General features: G+C 39.6%; 1 protein-coding gene across 1 annotated transcript; it reads right to left on the bottom strand.

Annotated features, from left to right (window-relative positions):
* Positions 1–82: 82 nt before the first annotated feature.
* On the bottom strand, positions 83–20,456 carry GNS (glucosamine (N-acetyl)-6-sulfatase). Its single transcript, XM_014888574.2, has 14 exons — positions 20,172–20,456; positions 19,602–19,661; positions 18,709–18,915; positions 17,561–17,626; positions 17,058–17,156; positions 14,606–14,773; positions 11,061–11,143; positions 9,641–9,759; positions 8,928–9,031; positions 8,456–8,557; positions 7,205–7,312; positions 6,440–6,550; positions 4,472–4,632; positions 83–3,659 (listed from the first exon to the last, which is right to left on the bottom strand). The coding sequence occupies exons 1-14, from the start codon at positions 20,310–20,312 to the stop codon at positions 3,584–3,586; spliced, it is 1,605 nt and encodes a 534-aa protein (XP_014744060.2). The 5' UTR covers positions 20,313–20,456; the 3' UTR covers positions 83–3,583.
* Positions 20,457–20,591: the final 135 nt, after the last annotated feature.

Below are 20,591 nucleotides of genomic sequence, written 5' to 3'. Positions count from 1 at the left end.
TTATAAAATAGGAATTCAGCTATTAGACACATGACACAGCTTATGTCTGTAGGAAGGTTTAACTCAAGCTCAGTACCAAAGATAGGAAGTTTGATAGGCAGTTTATTTTTCCTTTCTTCAAAAGTGCAGCAGTGATCAGGGTCCTCTGGAAGGGCACTTTCTAAGCAGATGTTCAGAACAGCAGAAATACACTCACAACATGCTACAAAGTATGCTCACATACAGAGAGACATACAAAAAAAAATCATTTTAATTGAATCACAATAAATGACAGCTGTTTCATTACATTCAAATACTGTACTTAGCTTGATGAATCAGTCTCAAATTTAACTTGATTGAAAAGGTACTATATCTGTTTTGGGTGTGTGTTTCCACATACATGTACCTGCTACAGCTTCATTTCCCAAAATGAAGAAGCCCAGTTTTCTGGGCCCCTTCATTTCCCAAAATGAAGAAGCCCAGTTTTCTGGGCCCATGCTGGGCAAGCAGGTGCTGGCTGTATTCACTCATGCTGAAGTGATGATAATGAATGTTGTTTTGTGTTAGGGTAACATAATGAAGTTATTAATTGTATTTCGCCCTGTATAATAGCTACTTTACTAGATCAGACCATTAAAAAAAAAAAAAAATCACAACTCTGCTTTTGATAATAATGATTTTTAAAAAGTAAAAAACATGATCACATTTTATCTAAACTCAACTCTGTACCAGTAAGGCCCTTTAAATAAAGCTCTGTACATTTAACATGAATGCCTTCCATAACAAGGTATAGACGCAGCTGTGGTCAAGTAACACATGAAAGGGAATATCCAGAAAGAACATTTAGTTTTAAAATAACGTAGTTGGGAATTAGATCTGGTAAAATCCTTCATAGTGTTTTTTTTTATTATCAAGAATAAGAATTAACACTGTTTATTTGAGGCTGTAAAAATACTCAGAATAAATTGCTTTATGGCAACAAACAAAAGTGATAAACTGCATTAAAAGTAATGGAAGGCAAGCAGCTCTTGGTTCCTGTTCTTCCTTCAACTACATGCTTAGTAATTCTTAAGTCTTTATCAAAAGTGGGAGCAAATCTACTAAGTAAGGACTGATTAATTCTGAATTTCAATTTAATAGAACATTTAGTACCTATGCCAGATTTCAGGTGTAGTGTGGTTCTCTGACAGTGAGTGTGTTAAATTACTGAGCCTTGTAAAAATGCTTTACAGGTATGTGCAGACAGCAAGAGTATAAATTTGGGTAAAACATCTGGTCACTCATACTGAATAATCTACACCAGTTCTGTCAACTTTCATATTACTAATCAGGCAAAAAATAAGTGATTCGGAAGAAAGTGTCCTTGTTAGGGCTTAAAATCACTTTAAGAAGAGATTGTATTAGAGATAAATTCTGTTACAGGTACAGAAGTGGTTTTTTTCTAATAAGGAGCAACAGAATACACAGTACTTGCACTGAAACTTAAGCAGAAACTTGATGTATGACCTAGATTTGATAAGACTGATAAGAGTTTAATGTGCAGCAGTTAATGTATTTCCCACTAGCTTCTACACAGCTACCAAAATGAAGTTTAAACAAAAAACAGGTCTAAATTGCTAGAATTCTGCAACCAAAACACTACCTACATGAGCTCAGTGTTGAGAGCATGAGGACAACTTTGGTTTGGTTTCTAGAGACAAAACAGTGTATAAAGGACACTCACAGCCAATACTAAAGCTTGAGAAAGAAAAGTAGGATAAAGCTACTGTAACAGTTGAGGAAAAAAAAAAGTCCTGAGTTTTTGAAAGCATGTAAAGAGTCTGAATATCCAAAACTCTCTGCATTTATACAGATGCCTCAGCTGAAAAGTTACCTTTCAAGCTATTTTTTTTCTTCCCAATAATTGGTCACTTCTGAGAGATTTGAAACAAAAGTTCTATAAAAATCTAACCTGTAGACCACCACAGAAGTTTGCATCTCTAAGCTACATGAAGGACAACTTCTGTGCCACAGAATTAAAAGCCAAGAATGCTCAGCATCTTTTGCTGTAACATTGCTTGTATCCAGTTGGTGAATCTGCACTCTGGGGTATGCACCTTCACAGTTTTGAGTCATACTTCATTGACTACTTAATGATTAGTTGAAATAATCATGCTCTCTACTAGGGTAAGAGATGTGAAATAACTGAACACTAAATAGTTTTGCTACAGTTTGTTTGACAAGGGATTGATTGTCATGCCAGAAAACAAAGTTGATTTGCCCACAAGCAACACGAAACTTGTCTTGCAGAAGATGCATAATTCAGTGTTTCCAGGTGGTGTTTTGCCAGTGAATCCATATAGAAGTTACATGATAATGCAAGTTTGTGTGTTTTTCAAGATTTAGAAAGATACTCAAAGTTGGGTGCCCATGATGGCTGCATTTCAGATAAGCCTAATCAGAAGGTTGAAAAGACATCACCCTTTTGGAGGGAAACCAAGTGACTGCTGACACGCGGTCCTTTGGTGTGAAGGCCACTTTTTGCAGGTTCCAAGTAGTTGGGTCTCAACCAAAGAGCAACACTATGAAGCATTTAAACTGCCTAAAATAGCTCTTAGTCTAATGTCTAGTGAGCAATGATTCCATGATTTATTTTTACCTAGTTTGCTTTCAAAATAATTTACCTTCAAGAATCTAATCAACATAAGAAAAGTTAGACAATTCAAGACATTTGGAGGTTAGAGACAGATGACCTCTACTGTGGTGCCCTGGCTGTTGATTTTTTTTATTTTAGTATTACTTCTGTTTGTGTATTGAAAACAGACTTAAGAGTTAGCTCAAAGCACAGGCACACTTACTTAAATACTTGTTAGTCTCAACAGTCTCTTAACTCACAAGGAAGTCAGTCTAAAACCCTAAGAAGTTTTTCAGTAGTACATAGTAACCCAGCCCAGCATTTCAAACCAGGAGGCAGAAGTTACATTCTTGTTGCAAGCTACCAAAGCTGTCCTACAAAATTCATTGGTCTCACAAAGTGGTCTCATTGAAAGAGGCTGTTTAGAAGATTTTAATTCTGCACAAGACACTTGCTAGTCAGATTCTACACTTTTGACTAATGCCCTCCTACTCTCTTTTGGGCTAGTTCGCTATTGGCCTCAACAGCCTGGAGCTCAATACAGGAAACCTATAATCAAGCATAGCTTTTAAGAAGGTCTGTGACAATGAATATGGGTGAGCATTACTGTGCAATAGCGCCTGCCTATCTAACCTGAACCAAATACACATTTATTTTTTTAGAACAAAATAAACTGTTCAGATTCATAGGCATAGGTTCACCTCTGTGCCTGCGATATGAAAAGGTACTTGAAAGACAAAGGTGGTAATCAACGATCTGAGCAAGACAGATTAGCTGTGTCTAACAACTCAGAGTTCAGCTGTAAAATATATATATATTGCACAAGGCAACCAGCTAAAGACAAGAGGTTTCCTTCCAAACAGGGTTTGAAAAGCCCATTAAAAGTCTTCCAGCTGTAATCAGCCAAAGTTAACAGAGACAGACCTGCTGCAGTCACTGGAGAAACTGGTCAGTAGGAACCCACTTAAGAGAAAGAGGCTCTTAAGGGTCTTACAAGAAATGTGCAGAAAACCTCCGAGCCCGTACACTGTGATTGTTGAACATGAGCCGTGGGTCAAACCTGTAGCTGGAGAGAAGAACAGAGTCAGTGTGAGCTGCTTGGCTTGGGAGTGACCAGCACTTCTAGAGAGAGCTATGTGCTACAAGATCTCTGATACAAGACTATGTGAGAAACTGCTTTCTCAGCAGTACACAGCAGTGACAATTTCTATTACAACAGATAAACTATAACAACACGCAACCAAAAAGCTGAGTCTCCAAAGAAATAAATCCTAGCTACAATGTACAGGCAGCATAAGGGCATCTATAACATCAAGCATTCAGGAGCTACATTCTAACAGAAAGCTTTGCTGTCCCAAATGACAAATTTATGTAGCACCTTAAGGACACTGTAAGGACATTTTAAATACTGCTTAAAAAAATCTTTGCTATGATTAGTGACTGAGTTTTGAGGCACAAAGTGCTATTTACTTCCAACAGTGAATACAGACAGCTCAGGTCCTGCAGGAAATGTTCTCACAAACAGCTTCTCCAGGAACATCAGAGCTAGTACTTAGAAAACGCCTGCCTATAGAAACCAGCAGAGCTTTTCCCGGTTTGCAGGCAAACCTGAGGTCAGTCTCTTGACTACTCAGAACAGCTGAAGCGTACAGCTGTGCTAAGTCAACAATGTCTGACAACACAGAAACACTAGTATTCATATCATCAAGTTTATATATGGTAAGTTAAAATATAGATTAACCATTAAAAAAACAGAAGCATCAAGAAAACATGTATGACAATAACATATTCCATCACAAGTACCCTCTATAAAAGCTGAATTTAAAAAATACATAGTTATATTTAAGTGTTACAATAATGAAGTGGATCAGTGTTTACCCAGGATCGAAGACACCTGGTGTACGGCACGTTGCTCCTGAGCAGGACTGTAGCATCATTAGTCGATAGTTCATCTTCTCTAGAATTTCTTGATCAATTGTTTTAGCAATGTTATTGATCTGGTGTGGATCTGCAGTCAAGTTATACACTTCCACAAACACCTGTAGAAGAAAGTTCCTGCACTTTATTAAGTCCTGAATGCTTTATGGCAGTACATAGTCTCAGATATTATTTTGAACTCTACTGCAGCAGCCCCACACATACACTGTGTTCAGCCATGCAGCTACATGGTCAAAGACAGGACAGTGTGCAAGCAAAGCAAAGTTTTGCAGTAGCACAATTTTGCTGGAAAAGCTTTTACTTCCACCTAAAGTACTCACCTGCCACTGCAGATTCTTTTCCAACACTTGTCTTGACTGTAAGATGACAGTAAGAGGCCTTGCCTAAGCTGGCAGTCTTTTCACTAATGGATCTCAAAATAACAATTTCATGACCATCACATCAATATTCTATACTCATCAGATACTTAGAGTTGTCAGACCCAGACAGGTGTCTTGACTTCTTCATGTACAAAATATGCTGAATACAACTATGCTATAGCCTTAAACAGAAAAAACTAATTCTGTGTGCATATACTTTGAGGTTTGTCTGGAGGATTTTAGGACAGATTTGATTTTTGGTACATTAAATCTCTAGACACTTCTGTGGAACAAATACTGGTCAACAGTATCTCAAGAATTCAGCTGTTGTTTTGTCTTTGTTAGAGTAGGAGGCCTGACTGCAGATGATACTGATAAAAAACTGGCTGGGTTGTGTCTAACTTTGATAAAGACATATCTGGACAGACTTTGGCCTTTTTCTTACAAGGTTCACTACAAGGTTATAGAAGCCACATTGTTGCACTTTCCCCATACTGTTGATTTTATTTTAGCTAGCTCAGGTAAGCAAAGTGATCCAAACATGCCACAGACATACTTGCTTAGCAGAAAAATCCCAAAGTGACATGAAAAGTATTACTGAATCAACTTTGGAGTTTACTTTTACAAAGAAATCCACAAGACTTGTTTAACTTGATCATAACTTGTCAGAAAGGGGAAAACTGAAGTGCAGGGTCTGCTAATGCTATTTTGGTTTCCTGTACAGCTTTTCACACTAACTGCAAAAACATCTTGTGGGACTTCCTCCCCTGGCTTAAGTTGCTCATTGTAGACTACCATACAACATGTTGTGTGGTGCATGTTACTGGGCATACCTGCTGTTCATGGAGTGCCTGCACAGCTGCTGACAGCACAGTTTGTTAGATCTGCGACCCAACTGCCTCAAACCCCAATACTTGTTAGAGCAGCTGTGTGCAAACAAGCAAAACTAAAGATCAGCTCCATGACACACCACCTTTTGTATGTACAGCATGTGCTCCCCTAGTGAGACCTGAGCAGCCTCTGAAGGGGGACCTTATGCTGCTTATCCCCAAATAACTCAAGGTAAGGTCAGAGACCTTTCTCACAGTTGTAACTTCTATTTTTGCCAGACAAACAAGCAAATAATAGATGAGACATTATTAACCTGGAATTTCAAGTTTTCCCAAATATAAGAGTTGAACACTACCTCTGCTTTGCTTATGTTACCAGAAAATACTTATTGTTCAAAAGAGACTGCCACATGGAATAAGGGTAAGAGAACTGAAAACAATCCAGCAAGCTCCCTGTGAAGCTGTTAGGTGATACCAGAAAGTAATAATCACAGTTTGGGCTTCACTCCCCTCCTACATCCTTTTTTTTCCCCTTCTTCCCAGAACCCCGCTAGAGATTTGGTCAAACATTCTCAACAGGTGATAAGTATTCCACTGTTTATCCTGCAAGCAATGCCAGTCTGCTTTTCAGAGTACTTCATGGAAATCTTGAGAGCTGATACAAGTGCAAACAGACACAGGTTGTGCACAGCTGACATCTGCTAGTCAGACAGACTTACCTCCCGGTCATCAAATTCACAGTACTGCAGATCCCAGGAAGCTGACAGTGTCCTTACACAAGCATATGTGTTGTTATAAGAATCTTCACAGACACAGTCTGGAAAGCAGTGCTGTGAAGCAAGCAGCAAACAAAAACTTCAGGGCAGAAGATGAACTTCTCCTAGAGTCTGTACCAGCTCATGCTAACTGCAGCTAACAGACGAACACCCAGATTTTAATTTAACACATGCAAATTATCACTGGGACTTTTAAACACAAACTCGGTGTTGTTATTAAGCTCACCATTAAGTGCATTTTATCTGGGAAGCAAATGTACGTAGACAGAAGAGAACAGCACAACGCTACTAAAGACAGCACCAATGGGATGCTTTACTTCAGTAAAGCAAAGCTGCTTCGTTTTAGAGAGTAGCTAGTGACTTAATAATCACAGACAAGAACTGTGCAATAAGGTTACTGAAAGTTTAGAAAGAACATTATGTCACTGCCACACACTTGGCTTAAGCCCACACCTTCCTGCATCAGACTCCAGCCCTGAGGCTCCATAGATTCGCACTGAAAGGGTTTTTGTGGTCTCTCTGGTCATATGGACATGTCAGTTCCACATGGCTGGACATCTCCTTCCAATTATCAAATGCTGCACATGACGTATGGAGCTACTTACCAACACACTGGGAGCTTACATACAGAACCAGGTTAGCCCACACAGCAAACAGGTCTAATTCAGCAGCTATTTCCTGAATATTAACAGATTATGTCTTACTTACTGTGACTCCAGGTCCTAGGCCAGGACAGGTAGGATCACTGCCGTTGTATCCTTCCCCTTGATACTCCACCAAGAAGTCTGATCTCCATGTGACATTTTTGTCTCCTCTCTACAAGAGGTTAACACAACTTAGTATCTACTGCACTGCTTACTAGGCAGTATCAGTCTTAAGTAATTAGCTTTAGTTTAGAAGGTCTTGTGTAAATGGAAGACAAGGATTAAACGCCAAAAATATTAGTACACCTTCCTGTGAGCCCTCAAAATACTATCTTCAATTCATAAAGGATCATGCAGTAATACCAAGTAGGAGCCACATGTCCAGATACTACCATCCTACATACAAGACTCCTGTAACAAGGCTGTTTCCCTTTGGTTTGTATCACATTACCACAACAGATGGAAAAAGATACCTTGGCAAAAACCAACCAAGCAAAAAAAGAAACAGGTTTAAGAAACAACTAGATTTTAAGCTGGTCTATTTGTAGCTGCATTTTAAGAGACAGAGGAAGATGGAAGTTTACAGTTAATATACAGCACCACCACAGGCATATGCAGCAAAACAGTAAGTTTCAATTTTGACTCCAGAGTTTAAAATAGGTGCCTTCTACCTTCTTCTGTCTAAAGAACAGCTTAAAGTTTGGATACAAGGTTTTAAGAGCAAAGCACCATTTAAAGTCTGGATGATCCTTCCAAGCTTACTTTTTAAGTAAGCTGCCTTCAATTTATAGACTGAATTTAATTAAAACTAAACAGATCACCTGCAAGCAGCTTTATTTAAATAGGCTTCTGCTCACCTATTAGAAAGGTCAAGTTTACTTTATAAGACCACATGCCTTCTTCTTGAGTTTGGCAGGAAACATTAGTACTACTGAAAATGGAGTCAAGCAAAAGATTTAATAAGAATAGTCTGCTTTTCTCCTATTCCTATGCTGAGAAATGCTAAAGAAAAGGGGAAGAAGAATGCTAGGAGGAAACAAAATACAGGCTTCAAAACAGGAATTATTACAAATGTGAGAATTATCCAAACACAACTTTCTATTATAACATGATGATGAAGTTGTAGTGCTTATGAAAACACAGCCACATTTAAACATACCTACTTTTTTCACTCAGCTATGAATATCTCAAGTGAAAATAGCATCAAAAGAAAAATATGGGTTATGAGTCAACCTAATCTATCAAAGGAAATAGTATTGACTTTGAAGAATTACCCCTGCAAGAATCATTGGTTACTATCCCTGTCCCTACTTACCAACAGTGGCAACAGTGACATCCCATCCATCTGGGTCTTATTCAAGTCATATCCCGCAATATCCAGAATAGTGGGACCCAAATCAATATTTGCAACAAGCATCTGCAGGATGAGAAGATCTTAACTTCAGAAGTTCAGAACCTATTTTAAATACTCCTATTTGTAAGCACATCTAAACACTACCTAATTTCATCTTTATGGGCTAATGGACCCTTGTAACATTGAAAAGCAATGGTAGGGAATTTAGAAAGTCAGTTCAAAATTAATTTGCTTTTGTGGCCGGCAATGGTTTAATGTGATTCAAGCAGGAACAGACAGCTTTTTTTATGAGGTCTTTGCACTTTCTACCACTCTGTATATTTCATTTAATGGATACATATATATGCAGGGCAACAGATTAATAGCTAGAAAAGTGGTAACTGTGAAACAATATTAAAAAGAAATCTGTACTGGGATTTCACTTCTTTCTCACCTTGTTTGTCTGACTTGGTTTTATCCCTGGTCCTCGAACTAGCAGTGGAACTTTGATATCAAACTCATAGAGCTGCCGTTTGTCTATTGGCAAAGAAAACTGGCCTAAGCAAGAGAAGATGGAAAAAGTTAAATGGCTTCTTGTTTACATTACCAGTCTTGTGTTACCATAGAGTGGGTTGGAAGGGACCTTACAAAGATAATCTAGTTCCACCCCCTCTACTATGGGCACATAATTGCCACCAGTCTATTCTTAAAGAAGAAAGGATCTTAAATAGGACTATATTAACAAATTGGAGAAGAGATAACTTCAAAGTATAAGCTGTATCTTACAAACAGCTTAGATACTGCACTTTTAGTTGCACAACATGATATAGACAGGCCTTTGACAGATTTTTACTTGGTAACCCTCTTATACCAACTCTTCTTATGGAACAGAGAGATCCTTCCTTTATTTCTGTACTAATTTTATGCATACCAGGATATATTGGTAGAAATTAATGCTGAAAACCACAACCAAACAAAAAAAAAAACCAATAAAATCCCAAACATCCCACACTGCAACTCCAGATTGTTTTGCAATTCAAATCAGTACTTCCCATATCTATAGTTTTCCACAGTTGCTGTTCTCATTTTCTGAAGTGGTCACAAGGGTGAAAGGTTATACAATTCCTGGATCTTGTACAAATAAACAGTAAGCAGTGAAAATTTTACCAGTGTGGAAGCCATTGTCTGATGTGTAAAAGATGTACGTGTTGTCTAACTCTCCATTCACTTCCAATTTCTTCACTAGTTTCTCTATCAGGTCATCTACCGACAGCAGAGTTTGCCACCTATACAGAAACAAAGTACTTCATATTCGAGAGTGAAAAATTTGGAATGAGCCTGACTACAAGCAGGGCATTTATATCCTGCTTCCAGTTAGCAGTATATGCACTGTAAATGAATTATTTTGCTTACAAATTCTAAAAACAAACATCATAGACTACTACACTGCTTTTTTTAAGGCTGCAATTAAAGATAGAAATAGACTGTTTATCCTCAGTTCTTGTTCATTTCTGTAGTGCCTGTGAATGACATCAAAATGCTAATTACTTCTTATCTGGACACAGTGAAGATCAACCTTGAAGTGTCGTGGTGACAGAGTCAGTTATCTCCTGCAAGGTCACTTGTTATTAGTTCTTTATATGTAGTTTAATATTAAAATGCAAAACAACCATGAATTTAGTTGTCTTTATGGGATCCTTTCTGCTTGAAAAGTGTACCAGCTGTTTTGTATTATTCATATAATGTCAGAGTCCATTATTTCATGTATCTAAAGCCTTCAACAGCTACAAGTTCTTTTCTTTGTCATGGGGTTTACTGTTTCGAAAAGTGACTGTTTCCACCACCTTCTATAGACTAGTATCATGCTGAATTAACTACAGTTATCAGTTCTTGGATTCTGCTGTCTCTTGGCTTAAAATTTTGATGCATAATTTTACCTTAATGTTTTATAGAGCAAAAGTCTAAAAAATCTTGGGTTTCCATCTCCAAAGTGACAAGATAATGCCTGGTAACCGCTCAAAATGAAGATCAACACTTAAAGTAATGTTTGTTTCAAAACTTTTTAAGACAACACATCTATACTGTAAACAAATACCTTTGCTCTCCATTAAAAAAGGGAACAATGTCTGCACATTATTCCCCACATCCTCTTTATAAAAAGAAATCTAGCATCTCCCCATATACAGACTGAGAGACAAGATTAATAAATCAGATTAGCTGGCAGACAGATCAACTACATTTGATGTATATCATGTAAGAAACTGGAATTAAGTGAAGTAGAAGATAAGCCCTTTCTTTTTTTAACAAAAACCTGTTGTGCACTGAAAGAAAAATAATAACAAGACCAAGTGCAATTGGTAATTTTTGTGACAAATAATGGCAGCATTTGTGAATATGATATTTCTGAAGCCAAAGTTTACTTGCAAAATATAAACAAAGTCAGGAGGTCTTCTGAGACAGGTGCTAGAGAACTACTAGAGGTAATGACAATCTCTGACATCAATTGTCAGACTTACTGCAGCTTTTTTTAAAAAATCCATACCTTACAAATTCTGATTAGAAACCTTAAGCAACAAAAAATTCTTACCGCTTTCTATAAGCATCATCAAGAAACTGTATTGAAGAGTTGCTCATTGGAGTCTTTGCTTGTCGAATTAACCAGTGCTTGTTCTAAAGAAAAAAATAACAAAAAAGATTAGTGCATGAGAGAAGTATCAGGTTTTAAGCCTTTCTTAGAGCAATTACAAAAATGATTCCTGTGAAAAAGTCAGGCAATGCTATCAAACTGACCTGACTTCGGTTTTCCCTGTTGGGTCATGCAAAATCTAAGTTTCAAGAGTAGGATACATTACAGCTCCATTATGCTCAGCCCTTGATGAGAAGACAGCAGAAGTGGATCTGTTCAAATAAGTTCAGGGAAGAAAATTGTCAAAGGATCTAGGGAAGGCTCTCTCAGAGGTAAAAGTATGATAGCAGACAGATCTGAGGAAAACAATGTGAAGCACTGAGCATCATTGTAAGATTGAACTTGGTTGTCAAAAGCGAGGGACTTTTGGGATTAATACTGGCGAGCATCCCAACAGGAAGCAAGGTGGGCAAAAGCTCCTGCACCCAAAGCAATTAGAATTACTTAAATTATAAACAAGCGAGTTCAGATATCTGTACCAGAACCACTATCAGATTCCTGGCAGTCTAAGGAATCGGGGCTGGTGACTACTGAATGGAACAGAACATTACCATTTTATTTAGATTTTGACTCCAAAACAAGAGCATTTCTTCAGCTGCATCATTATGGATTCTTCTAGATGTATCCCCAACTCATAAACAGCCCTTTTCTTTCCTCACCTACACCCCCAAAGTAATGGAGATGATGTAATTAATATAAAAAGTTACACTCCACATTGAATGATCAGTCTGAGCTGGGTCACCTGCTGTACAAATACATGAGAAGGTCTGTTGTGAACAATCGGAAGGTTAGTATTAGTGGGGATCAGAACAAAGAATACAGTCATGCCAGTGCAGTTTTATACTTTTTCATTTAGTAGGTCAGAGATGACCCATTCATCACTCTCAGCATGAGACTGTATTTAGCTGGTCACTCCTCTGTGTACAGCCCCTCGTTATGCAATTTCCCACCTGTCACAAGCAAATGACTGAAGAGCTCAGGCTTTAGGGACTCACAACAAAGTGACTCATATCTCCTGCACTTACAGTTCCCCTAATCTCTGCTCTTGAGTACTAAAGGAAAGATTTTTGGCATGGAAATTTAATACTATGTCCAGCTTACTTTAATTCAGTTGCATTCAGCTGTTTCTTTAGAGTAGTTGTAAAACAATTCTCTGGAGAGACATAGTCAATCTCAGCTGAGAGAGGGGAAAAAAGAAATACAGCACAAATTCTATCCTCAGCTCAGCAGCTCTTCAGAGAATAAAGGAGCTGGCAACATCACCTGTGCACCAGCCACCTTTCACAAGGGCTGTGGTTAGGAGAAGAGCTTCATAAGGCACAACCATGCTGGGCAACTCAAGCAGGTAACCAACCTAGTGCAGCAGAATCCTCCTCTTTGAGTATTTTATTCTTCTTACCTTTCTCTGAAGTTTCAAAAATTTCACACAGGACTCAAACACCTTGGTGGATTTCAATAAACTTCACACTGACTCAGAGTTCTCAAATCTGCTTCCCTGTCATGTCTCTTTCAGCACTTATATACAAAGCAGTCCACCAATCCTGCTGCCCCCCTAAGCTCCATTCTTGGAGAAATTTTGGGAGATCAAGACAATATCCACTGTATTGCCAGTAGAATCAGAACACAACTAAGCAGGAAAAACAAGGCATGCAAGGGCACCCAACACATATCTTACTCAACTTATCTTTTAGAACAGCTTAGATAAAATTCATCTGGACTATGAATAATTCTGCTTGGGAATCCAGACAGCTGCTCATCATTTCATACAATTCATAGCTGAGGATCCAAAGCAGAAGCTAAACTCAGACTCTGACCAGTGACATATACAAGAGCTTAATTCCTATTTTTCATGCAGAGATTCTGCCTAAATGGTTCCTCTTAGTAGCTCTTGCCCACATCCAGTATAAGGAAGTGAGGCAACATTTATTTAGGAGTCAAGACTCCTAATCAAATACAATCCAAGACTGTCAAGCAAGCATTACAACTGCAGTGAGGGTCTTGGCCAATTTAGCACGTTAACTGCTATTGCAGGAATCATGCTTGCCCTAGAGAACAGCGAAGCTCTAGAAAACACTGAGGCTCCAAGACCACAACACTGCCAGCTGCAGAAATGCACATTGGCCGTGTCTAGGATGGAAGGTGATGCTAACTCTGTTCCTCTAGTAAAACTGCTGTATCCACAGATACTAACTGCCAAACGTGAAGTCCAGCATTTTGTTATGCGTTATACAGAAATATGCAGAGATTTTCTACCCCATAAGGGAACTCCACATTGTATATTTTGCTACCTGCTGACTTCACTGGTCAAGTTACTTCTAAATCACTATTTTTAAAGCACTCTATTACAGGAATGGAGTCTTAAGACAAAATCTGGAATCCCTTTATGGAAGAAAAAAAACCTCAGTCTGATTCCCACTCCCTAGTCTGAAACTTAAGAAGACTGGGCTAAAGTATTTGTTACTGCCTGCACTCCTTTTCTGTCCTTTCATTCACGTTTTTCTATCACTGATGAGCGCATGGTCATTTTGCAAGCTATAAACAGTCCTCAGCTAAAACCAAGTTTCATTTCTTACTACAGGAGTCAGAGTGACCCGAGGTATTACTGGGCTCCTGATAGGCATTTAGGCAATTTTATCTTAGTCTTAAGATTAGAAGCAAATCTTGAAGTGAAATAATTGAACACTGAACAGAAATGGGTTCTATATTTTAAATTACTCGAATCAAAAATACAAAACTTGTGCAAGTTTTCACCAAACTAACTGCTTGTGAAGTTCACTTACAACAGACTAAATTGCAGCAGATTAGTCTGAGCTAGACCATATCTGCTGGCAGTGGAAGGTACTACCTTGTCACAAGAATGTCTGAATTTGTAACATTAGGTTATTTTAGCAAACGAAAGGCAAGTTCTCAAAGTACTTAGTAACCCTTGGCCCTATGGTTCAGGATTCCAGAGTCCTCTGATTAGCCTGACATGCTTTCACCTTGGGGAAGCTTTGCAATGAGCTCAAGGAATGGACTGCCCCCATCCACGAGCAGATACATGAAGGAAGACAGGGCTCTTGCTATTCTTCACCCAAGCCTTTGAGCAGCACATTACTTATGCGTTCCCCTGAATATACTGAGAGCAGTCACAAGAAATCTTTAAAAGCTTCATAAGAGTCTAGAAATGGGACACAGAATTCACTGTTTATCTTTACCAATCATAATTCCATTGTACTACCATATCACTTTTACCACTATGTTGTTTTTCTTTACAAGACAATAGCATGTAAATATCTCAAAGTCACAATAAACTTATCTGACCCCAACACACACCAATTCAACACGATTAAACAACCAGTAGTCATAGTAGTCGCCTATTCTAATCTAACATGCAAGTCAGGGCCCACTGCCTTCTGCTCTCACAAACTAGAATAACCTACACAGGTTCTTGTTAGTTAGCTTACCTTGCCATGAATATTAAAATTGCTGTTTCTTGGTGCACTGACATTCTGAAAGCTCTTTGTATACTGTGGAGCAGGTGTCCAAGGGGAGTGCGGTGCTGGGGTTGCAATCATCATAAAGAAGGGTTCAAAATTAGATTTGTACTCCAAGAAATCCAATGACATGTTGGCCTGTGAACAGTGTTGTTGAAGAAAAATCATGGTTCAAAGGAAAACAGCAACTATTTGACAAATCCAAACTAGACATTCGCAATTTAGAGCTTGGTAATACTGCAAACATTTAAACCATTTCAAAAACTTACTGCTTGCTCATCTACAAATGTCTAGAACAGCAGCTCATGATAAAAATAATCCCAAGTGCTCATTTTAAACAAGTAATTTTCTCACATCTTCAAACAACTTTCTACTTCAGACCCTTGCATTAGTTAGACCTGGAAAGCTCATCAGAAGTTTGTGCCTGTTCCAAGTACAACAAAATCCACCTATACTCTGGTTTAATCAAGTAAAATCAGAGCTTTCTTCAACATAGTCCAAGTCTGAGACTTTAAGATGTCATCTCCCATCTGACAGACCCCAGTTTAAGTGCTTCAACTTTCTTCAGAAATAGCAATAGTTCTGAAAAAAAATTAATTCAGCTCCACTGTTTATAGCCTATGCTCATTCTACAGCAAGCTGCAAGACTGCAAGGGGTGAAGACAGGTCTGGTGAAGAACAATGTCAAAATGCACGAACACCACTGCACTTTCATTTTCATTTTAGCCTATACACAATTTCAAGTAGCAAGTTAGAAGAAATTGTGAGTTCCACTTTCACTTCCCCTAGGTCAGTCTTTAAAATTAAAGCTTCAAAGGTATTACTTGTAGATGAGTTCTTCAGTACTCAAATCTTGCAACATTTTTTTCCTGCCTGATTAGTATACCCCATTTTGGATATCCTTTCTCTAGAAAGAAAAAACAATATAGCAGGAATTCCCCCTTCCTTCCTTCTAAATTTTAGCATCTAAGCAGTCAGGGCTCAACTACAGTTATATGACAGCAGAGTCAAGGAAGGATAAGAACCCTTCAGAAACTCATAGTGGTAGCTTTGATTTCATTAGGAGCTTAAACTGCAACACGTGAGAAGTGCAGTAAAAAGATTCAGGTGTTTGGATGCTTAATACCAGACTCAAGTAACCAGGCACCCTCAGAACAGAAAGCTTGAGGATCACATCAAGCAACACAGGAACTTTGCATAAACAATTTATTCCTGTGCACTGCCCAGCAAGTGAATTAAACACTGTCGCTGAAATGCTGAATACATGTTTGGTAACTACAGGAAGAAAGCAGAATGCAACACACTGAAAATCGTGATACACTGCTGTATCCATAGGCAACATACCACAATATAAGAGGTTTATACAAGAATGACCTGTTGGACAAAATGCTTACGAGCTGCTGAAGGATCAAAAAGCTCAGTACAATGCCAGAAATATGATAGTCTCACTTCTGGTTTATCAATTCCAATCTAGCTTTAGACGATGTAAATCGAAATTTAATCAGACAGCTGTTCAGTACCCTAAGAAACATCAATCAGTGCTGCTGCTAGTGAGCAACTATCTCTGCTCAAGCACCCAGTGGAATCAAACTCCTCAGGGTCTCAATGAAACACTACAAGACCACACAAGGAGACATTTCTAGAGAAGAATTTTTTGTGAGTGCTAACCTATACACTCTAACACAGTACCAGCCTATACACTGTTACAGCACATCAAATTATGTCTCCAGCTTGGCAGATGTGGATATTCCCCCTCACCCACAGCCTCTGCTACTTGCCAAACAGGGCCTTAAGAAAGCTAAAGTAACCCTTCTATCCTTCCATAAAATATCTGACGTCTTTGTTACCTCTCTATTTTATGTGGATAGAGGCTAAAACCGCCCCTAATCAGCTATGCATTGCCCTCATATACTATGAGGGACTGATTAGGCTTTAATATTTACAAGTTATCAGACTGATGAAGTGTGTGGATTGTGTGGACTAACGCATCGTAATACCTAAGAAACAAAACATGGTGTGAAGTTTATTTTTACATGCTTCCTACTGAAATCCTGGCCCCGTTAATCTGTTACAGAAGTTGCATATTATAATGAAACATATCATTGTATACAGTAATTTAAATCTCTGCCTACCTATTCCTCTTGCAGCACAGCAGTAAGTATTAACTCCTCAGAGAGACTACTGGCTAGCAAACGGCCAGATGGACTCCCTTTCCTCTCCAACAGCTCAAACATAAACCTGTTATTTCTAAATATACTCAGAGTCTTCCTTTGCTGATAAATGCCCACCCACCCTCACAACAGTACAGTTGTCCATTTGTGAACTAATACAGCCTAACAATCGCACCCTTTCCCAAGTCCCCAGCGTGAGGCATTGTCTGGTCATAAGCAGCTTCTGTACCACATACTGCAAAATTTCTTACCAGTACATCTGTCAGATAATCTACACTGTAGTTCTCGCCATGCCTTCGTGCTTTGCCATTTACTGAGAGAGTATAGTTGTAGTATTTTGAATTTTTCTCCTGTGAAAAAGAAAAGTGGCACAGATTCTTATGCAAAGCAACAGGTACACTGATTACCTGAAATAATCCAAATTAATTCCCCGTAAGTATTTGTTAAATAGGTTATGAGCATTTGCCATAAGGATACTGCAAAAATTCTCAGAAGTGGTCTCCATCAACAAAACTGGTTTTAGTGCTATCTCCCACTGCTTTGGCTTTACAAATTGTTTTTTTTTCCTCTGGGCACTCAGTAGGAGTACCTCTGTAAAAGGCATAGATCTGATATACAACTGAGGAAAAAGGAGAAAAAATTTGCATTAAATCATTCATGTTCTTTTCCTGCTCTTTTGTGACCAGCAAAGTTAGAACATAAGTTGGACTATAAAGCAACCAAAATTAAGTTGTTAAAAAGAAAAGTCACATACCAAAGCATACCAAAAACTCCATCCAGGAGGGACATGACCTACTCCCCCTGCATCCTCTGCTCCATACTAAAAAAAGAGAGATCATGACTCACAGTTTCAATTATAATGAATCAAAGCTAGACATTATGCTTCATATTCATGTGCTTTATTCAAAACTACTCAGAAACCATGTTAACCCAAATTCAATTTCAGAAGGGGAAGAACCACATATATACACACATATAAAAACACATGTAGGGCCTGTTAAAGGAATCAGGGTTCAATAACTAGATAGTAACTGAAAGCTTAGCAGTCATCAGTAAAATTTAAATATTATTCCCTGCTCCATTCTGCATAGTGTACATCATCAAATAATAAGCAGTGATCAAACATACATGTGACAAGACACTTGCAGGCTTCGTGAAAACAGCTCACAAGATATTAAAGAGAATTCCACACAGACCAACAGCTTCCTTCATCTTCCCCCAACAGGGACAGTAACTTCAAATAATGTTAGCCTCTTGCCACCTCACTGCCAAATAATCTACAACAACTAGCCTTTAAGACAGCAAAATAGGGAAAGTAGCTGCTGAGTCAGTGCCAAACTCAAAACAGGATGCCTTAGAGCAACACAATGGGTTTTCTCAGGGCAGCCCTCTCCCATCTACATGGCTCACCTAACTGCAGGCATGAGAGACTCTGCTGAGTCAAGGGATGCTCAGAGGAAGCCAGCTAAGTTTCCCTTCCCCTTGCTACCTCAGGAACATAAGCAGACAAATCTGTGACTGGCTATGAAAATTCACGTTCCATTGTTTTACTATACCACCAATGTTTTTCACCATGAGATGCAAAGCAAACCTGCTGTTAAGAACCCTGTAGCTCATCTAGCTCTTAATCCAATTCCATCACACAAGAGGAACATCCAGCCTTACAGCTTTCATGCTGAATTTTAAATCTTACTATGAACTACTAAAAACTATAACCTACTTAAAAAGACAAAAAACCTAAAGTACACACCTACAAGTGAGTCAATAATAAAGTGTTGAGTAACTGCTGTAAAAGAGCTCTGAAAATATCTGTTCTCCCAATGAATGTGCCTCAGTGGACACTTAACTCTTAAAACAAACCACAAAAAACTCTCAAAAAACTAAATAAAGGACACCAAATACCTCATTTAAATATTTTCCAGCAAAGAATGTTTGATAACCACATATCGCTTTGAGCAGCGCTGGGAATGTGTATGGTTCTTGAATCTTCTGCCATAACTTGCTGCTACAGTTCCCCTCCAGAGTGTTATTGACAACGTGATGATTATGTGGATATTTTCCTGTTAAAATGCTAGCTCGACTGGGACAGCAAAGTGCACTGGGGACATACTGGAAAAACAGAATGAGGAGATTTAAGACTAGGATAGTAAAACAATTTTATGTCAAAATTTATAGTTTTCAAATATCAGCTAATAGGTTAATACGTTCACCAACAGTAAAACCTACTTCTTTCTAGACACCCAAAATTATATCCCAAGTATTTTCACTAGCAAAAAACTGCACGTGAAGCCAGTTCCAGATCTCTGCAGCACATGCCCTTCAACTTCTCACCACCAGACTGGACATAGCTTTTAGACAGGGCAAGAACCCACTAAAATACTGTCTGATCATTGACTCACTCCATTATTTTAGCCATGGAGATACACTAGAATATGAAAAGAGTGAAGTGACTTTTCACTGTACATGAACCTGATTAAAGTTTTGAGCAGCTTCTTCTAATGCTTCTCAGTTTGTAATACGAATATTCAGACTACGCAGCTTTAATTTACAGACTAAGGAAGTGAGCACAAGAAGTGAGTTTTCAGAAAGTGAAACTTTACAGATTTTAAACATGACTTTAAGTTATATTCATTTTGAGACCTGGATGTAGGTAGCAATTGAATTTTAAAAACCCCCATTCATATCTACAGGTTTCATGAAACTGATACCATATTTTGAGACCTCAGATGACCTAAGATATAAAATACGTTAATGTACACACTTCAGAAGTTCAGAGCATTAATGCAAACACTTACTGCATTGACAAAGGTGATTCCCATCTGGGCAATAAGAGTTTTAGTCTTCTTTAGGGGGGTCTGAAAGGAAAGCACCAAAAAGGCATCAGCTAAAAATGCGAAGATGCCAGGTAAAGCCAGGGACTTGAAACAGGCTGCCTAGAAAAAGGCCCAACACCACTGCTTTTAGGCACCACGGCAGCAAGACACTAAGAGTGCCCTTTCCTGCTCGCTAGGGCCTGGCGTGGCCACAGCGATTGCACAAGCTAGCCCAAGCGAGCACAAGTGTGAGGAATTTCCAGTGGTATCTGCAGCGGCAGAGGCTGCTCTAGAGAGGCCCCAGCCCCGGCCCAGCCGAGCTCGGTGGCTCCGCAGAGCGGCTCGTCCCCCCCCTCATCCCACGGAGCCCCACCGTGATGCTCCTTTCCCGGGACTGCCTGGCCTGAGGCCGCAGTGTGCCCAGCTGGGCCCAGCGCGCCGATCCCCACGGCCAGAGACACCTTCGTCTCACACCGCGCCTGCCGAGCTCACTGCCAGGTACAGGACCTCGCCACGCTATAGCCGGCCCCGCACCCCGCGCCGCAGGGTTACCATGCCGCCCAGGCAGACATCCTGGTCATCGGTGAGGATAAGCACCACGTTGGGCCTTCGCGCCTGCCGGACTGCCCGCGCCGGGCTGAGGAGCAGCATCGCGGCCAGGGGCAGCACCCGCAGCAGCACGGCGGAGGACATGGCGGGGCCGGGCGGGTCAGGGCCACCACAGGCGCAGAGCGGCTGCAGAGCCAGAGCAGCAGCGGGAGGGTCCGGCCCGCCCCCGGCATATGACCCAGGAGCGCGGGGGAGCGATCACGTGGCCCCGCCCCAGGCTCCGCCCTGCGGTGCGAGCGGAGGCGCTTCCCAAGCGTGACCGCCGCGCTCCGCTATGGAGGGGTGCATAAACATCCACGGGGGTCGTGCTGAACGCATGGAGCCCGCTCTTCCTAGTGGAAGAATGGTTATTTCTTCTAAGCA

The sequence above is a fragment of the Sturnus vulgaris genome, chromosome 5, assembly GCF_052056855.1.
Source record: "Sturnus vulgaris isolate bStuVul1 chromosome 5, bStuVul1.hap1, whole genome shotgun sequence".
Classification (NCBI taxonomy): domain Eukaryota; kingdom Metazoa; phylum Chordata; class Aves; order Passeriformes; family Sturnidae; genus Sturnus; species Sturnus vulgaris.
This window is presented reverse-complemented; position numbering and strand designations above follow the sequence as displayed.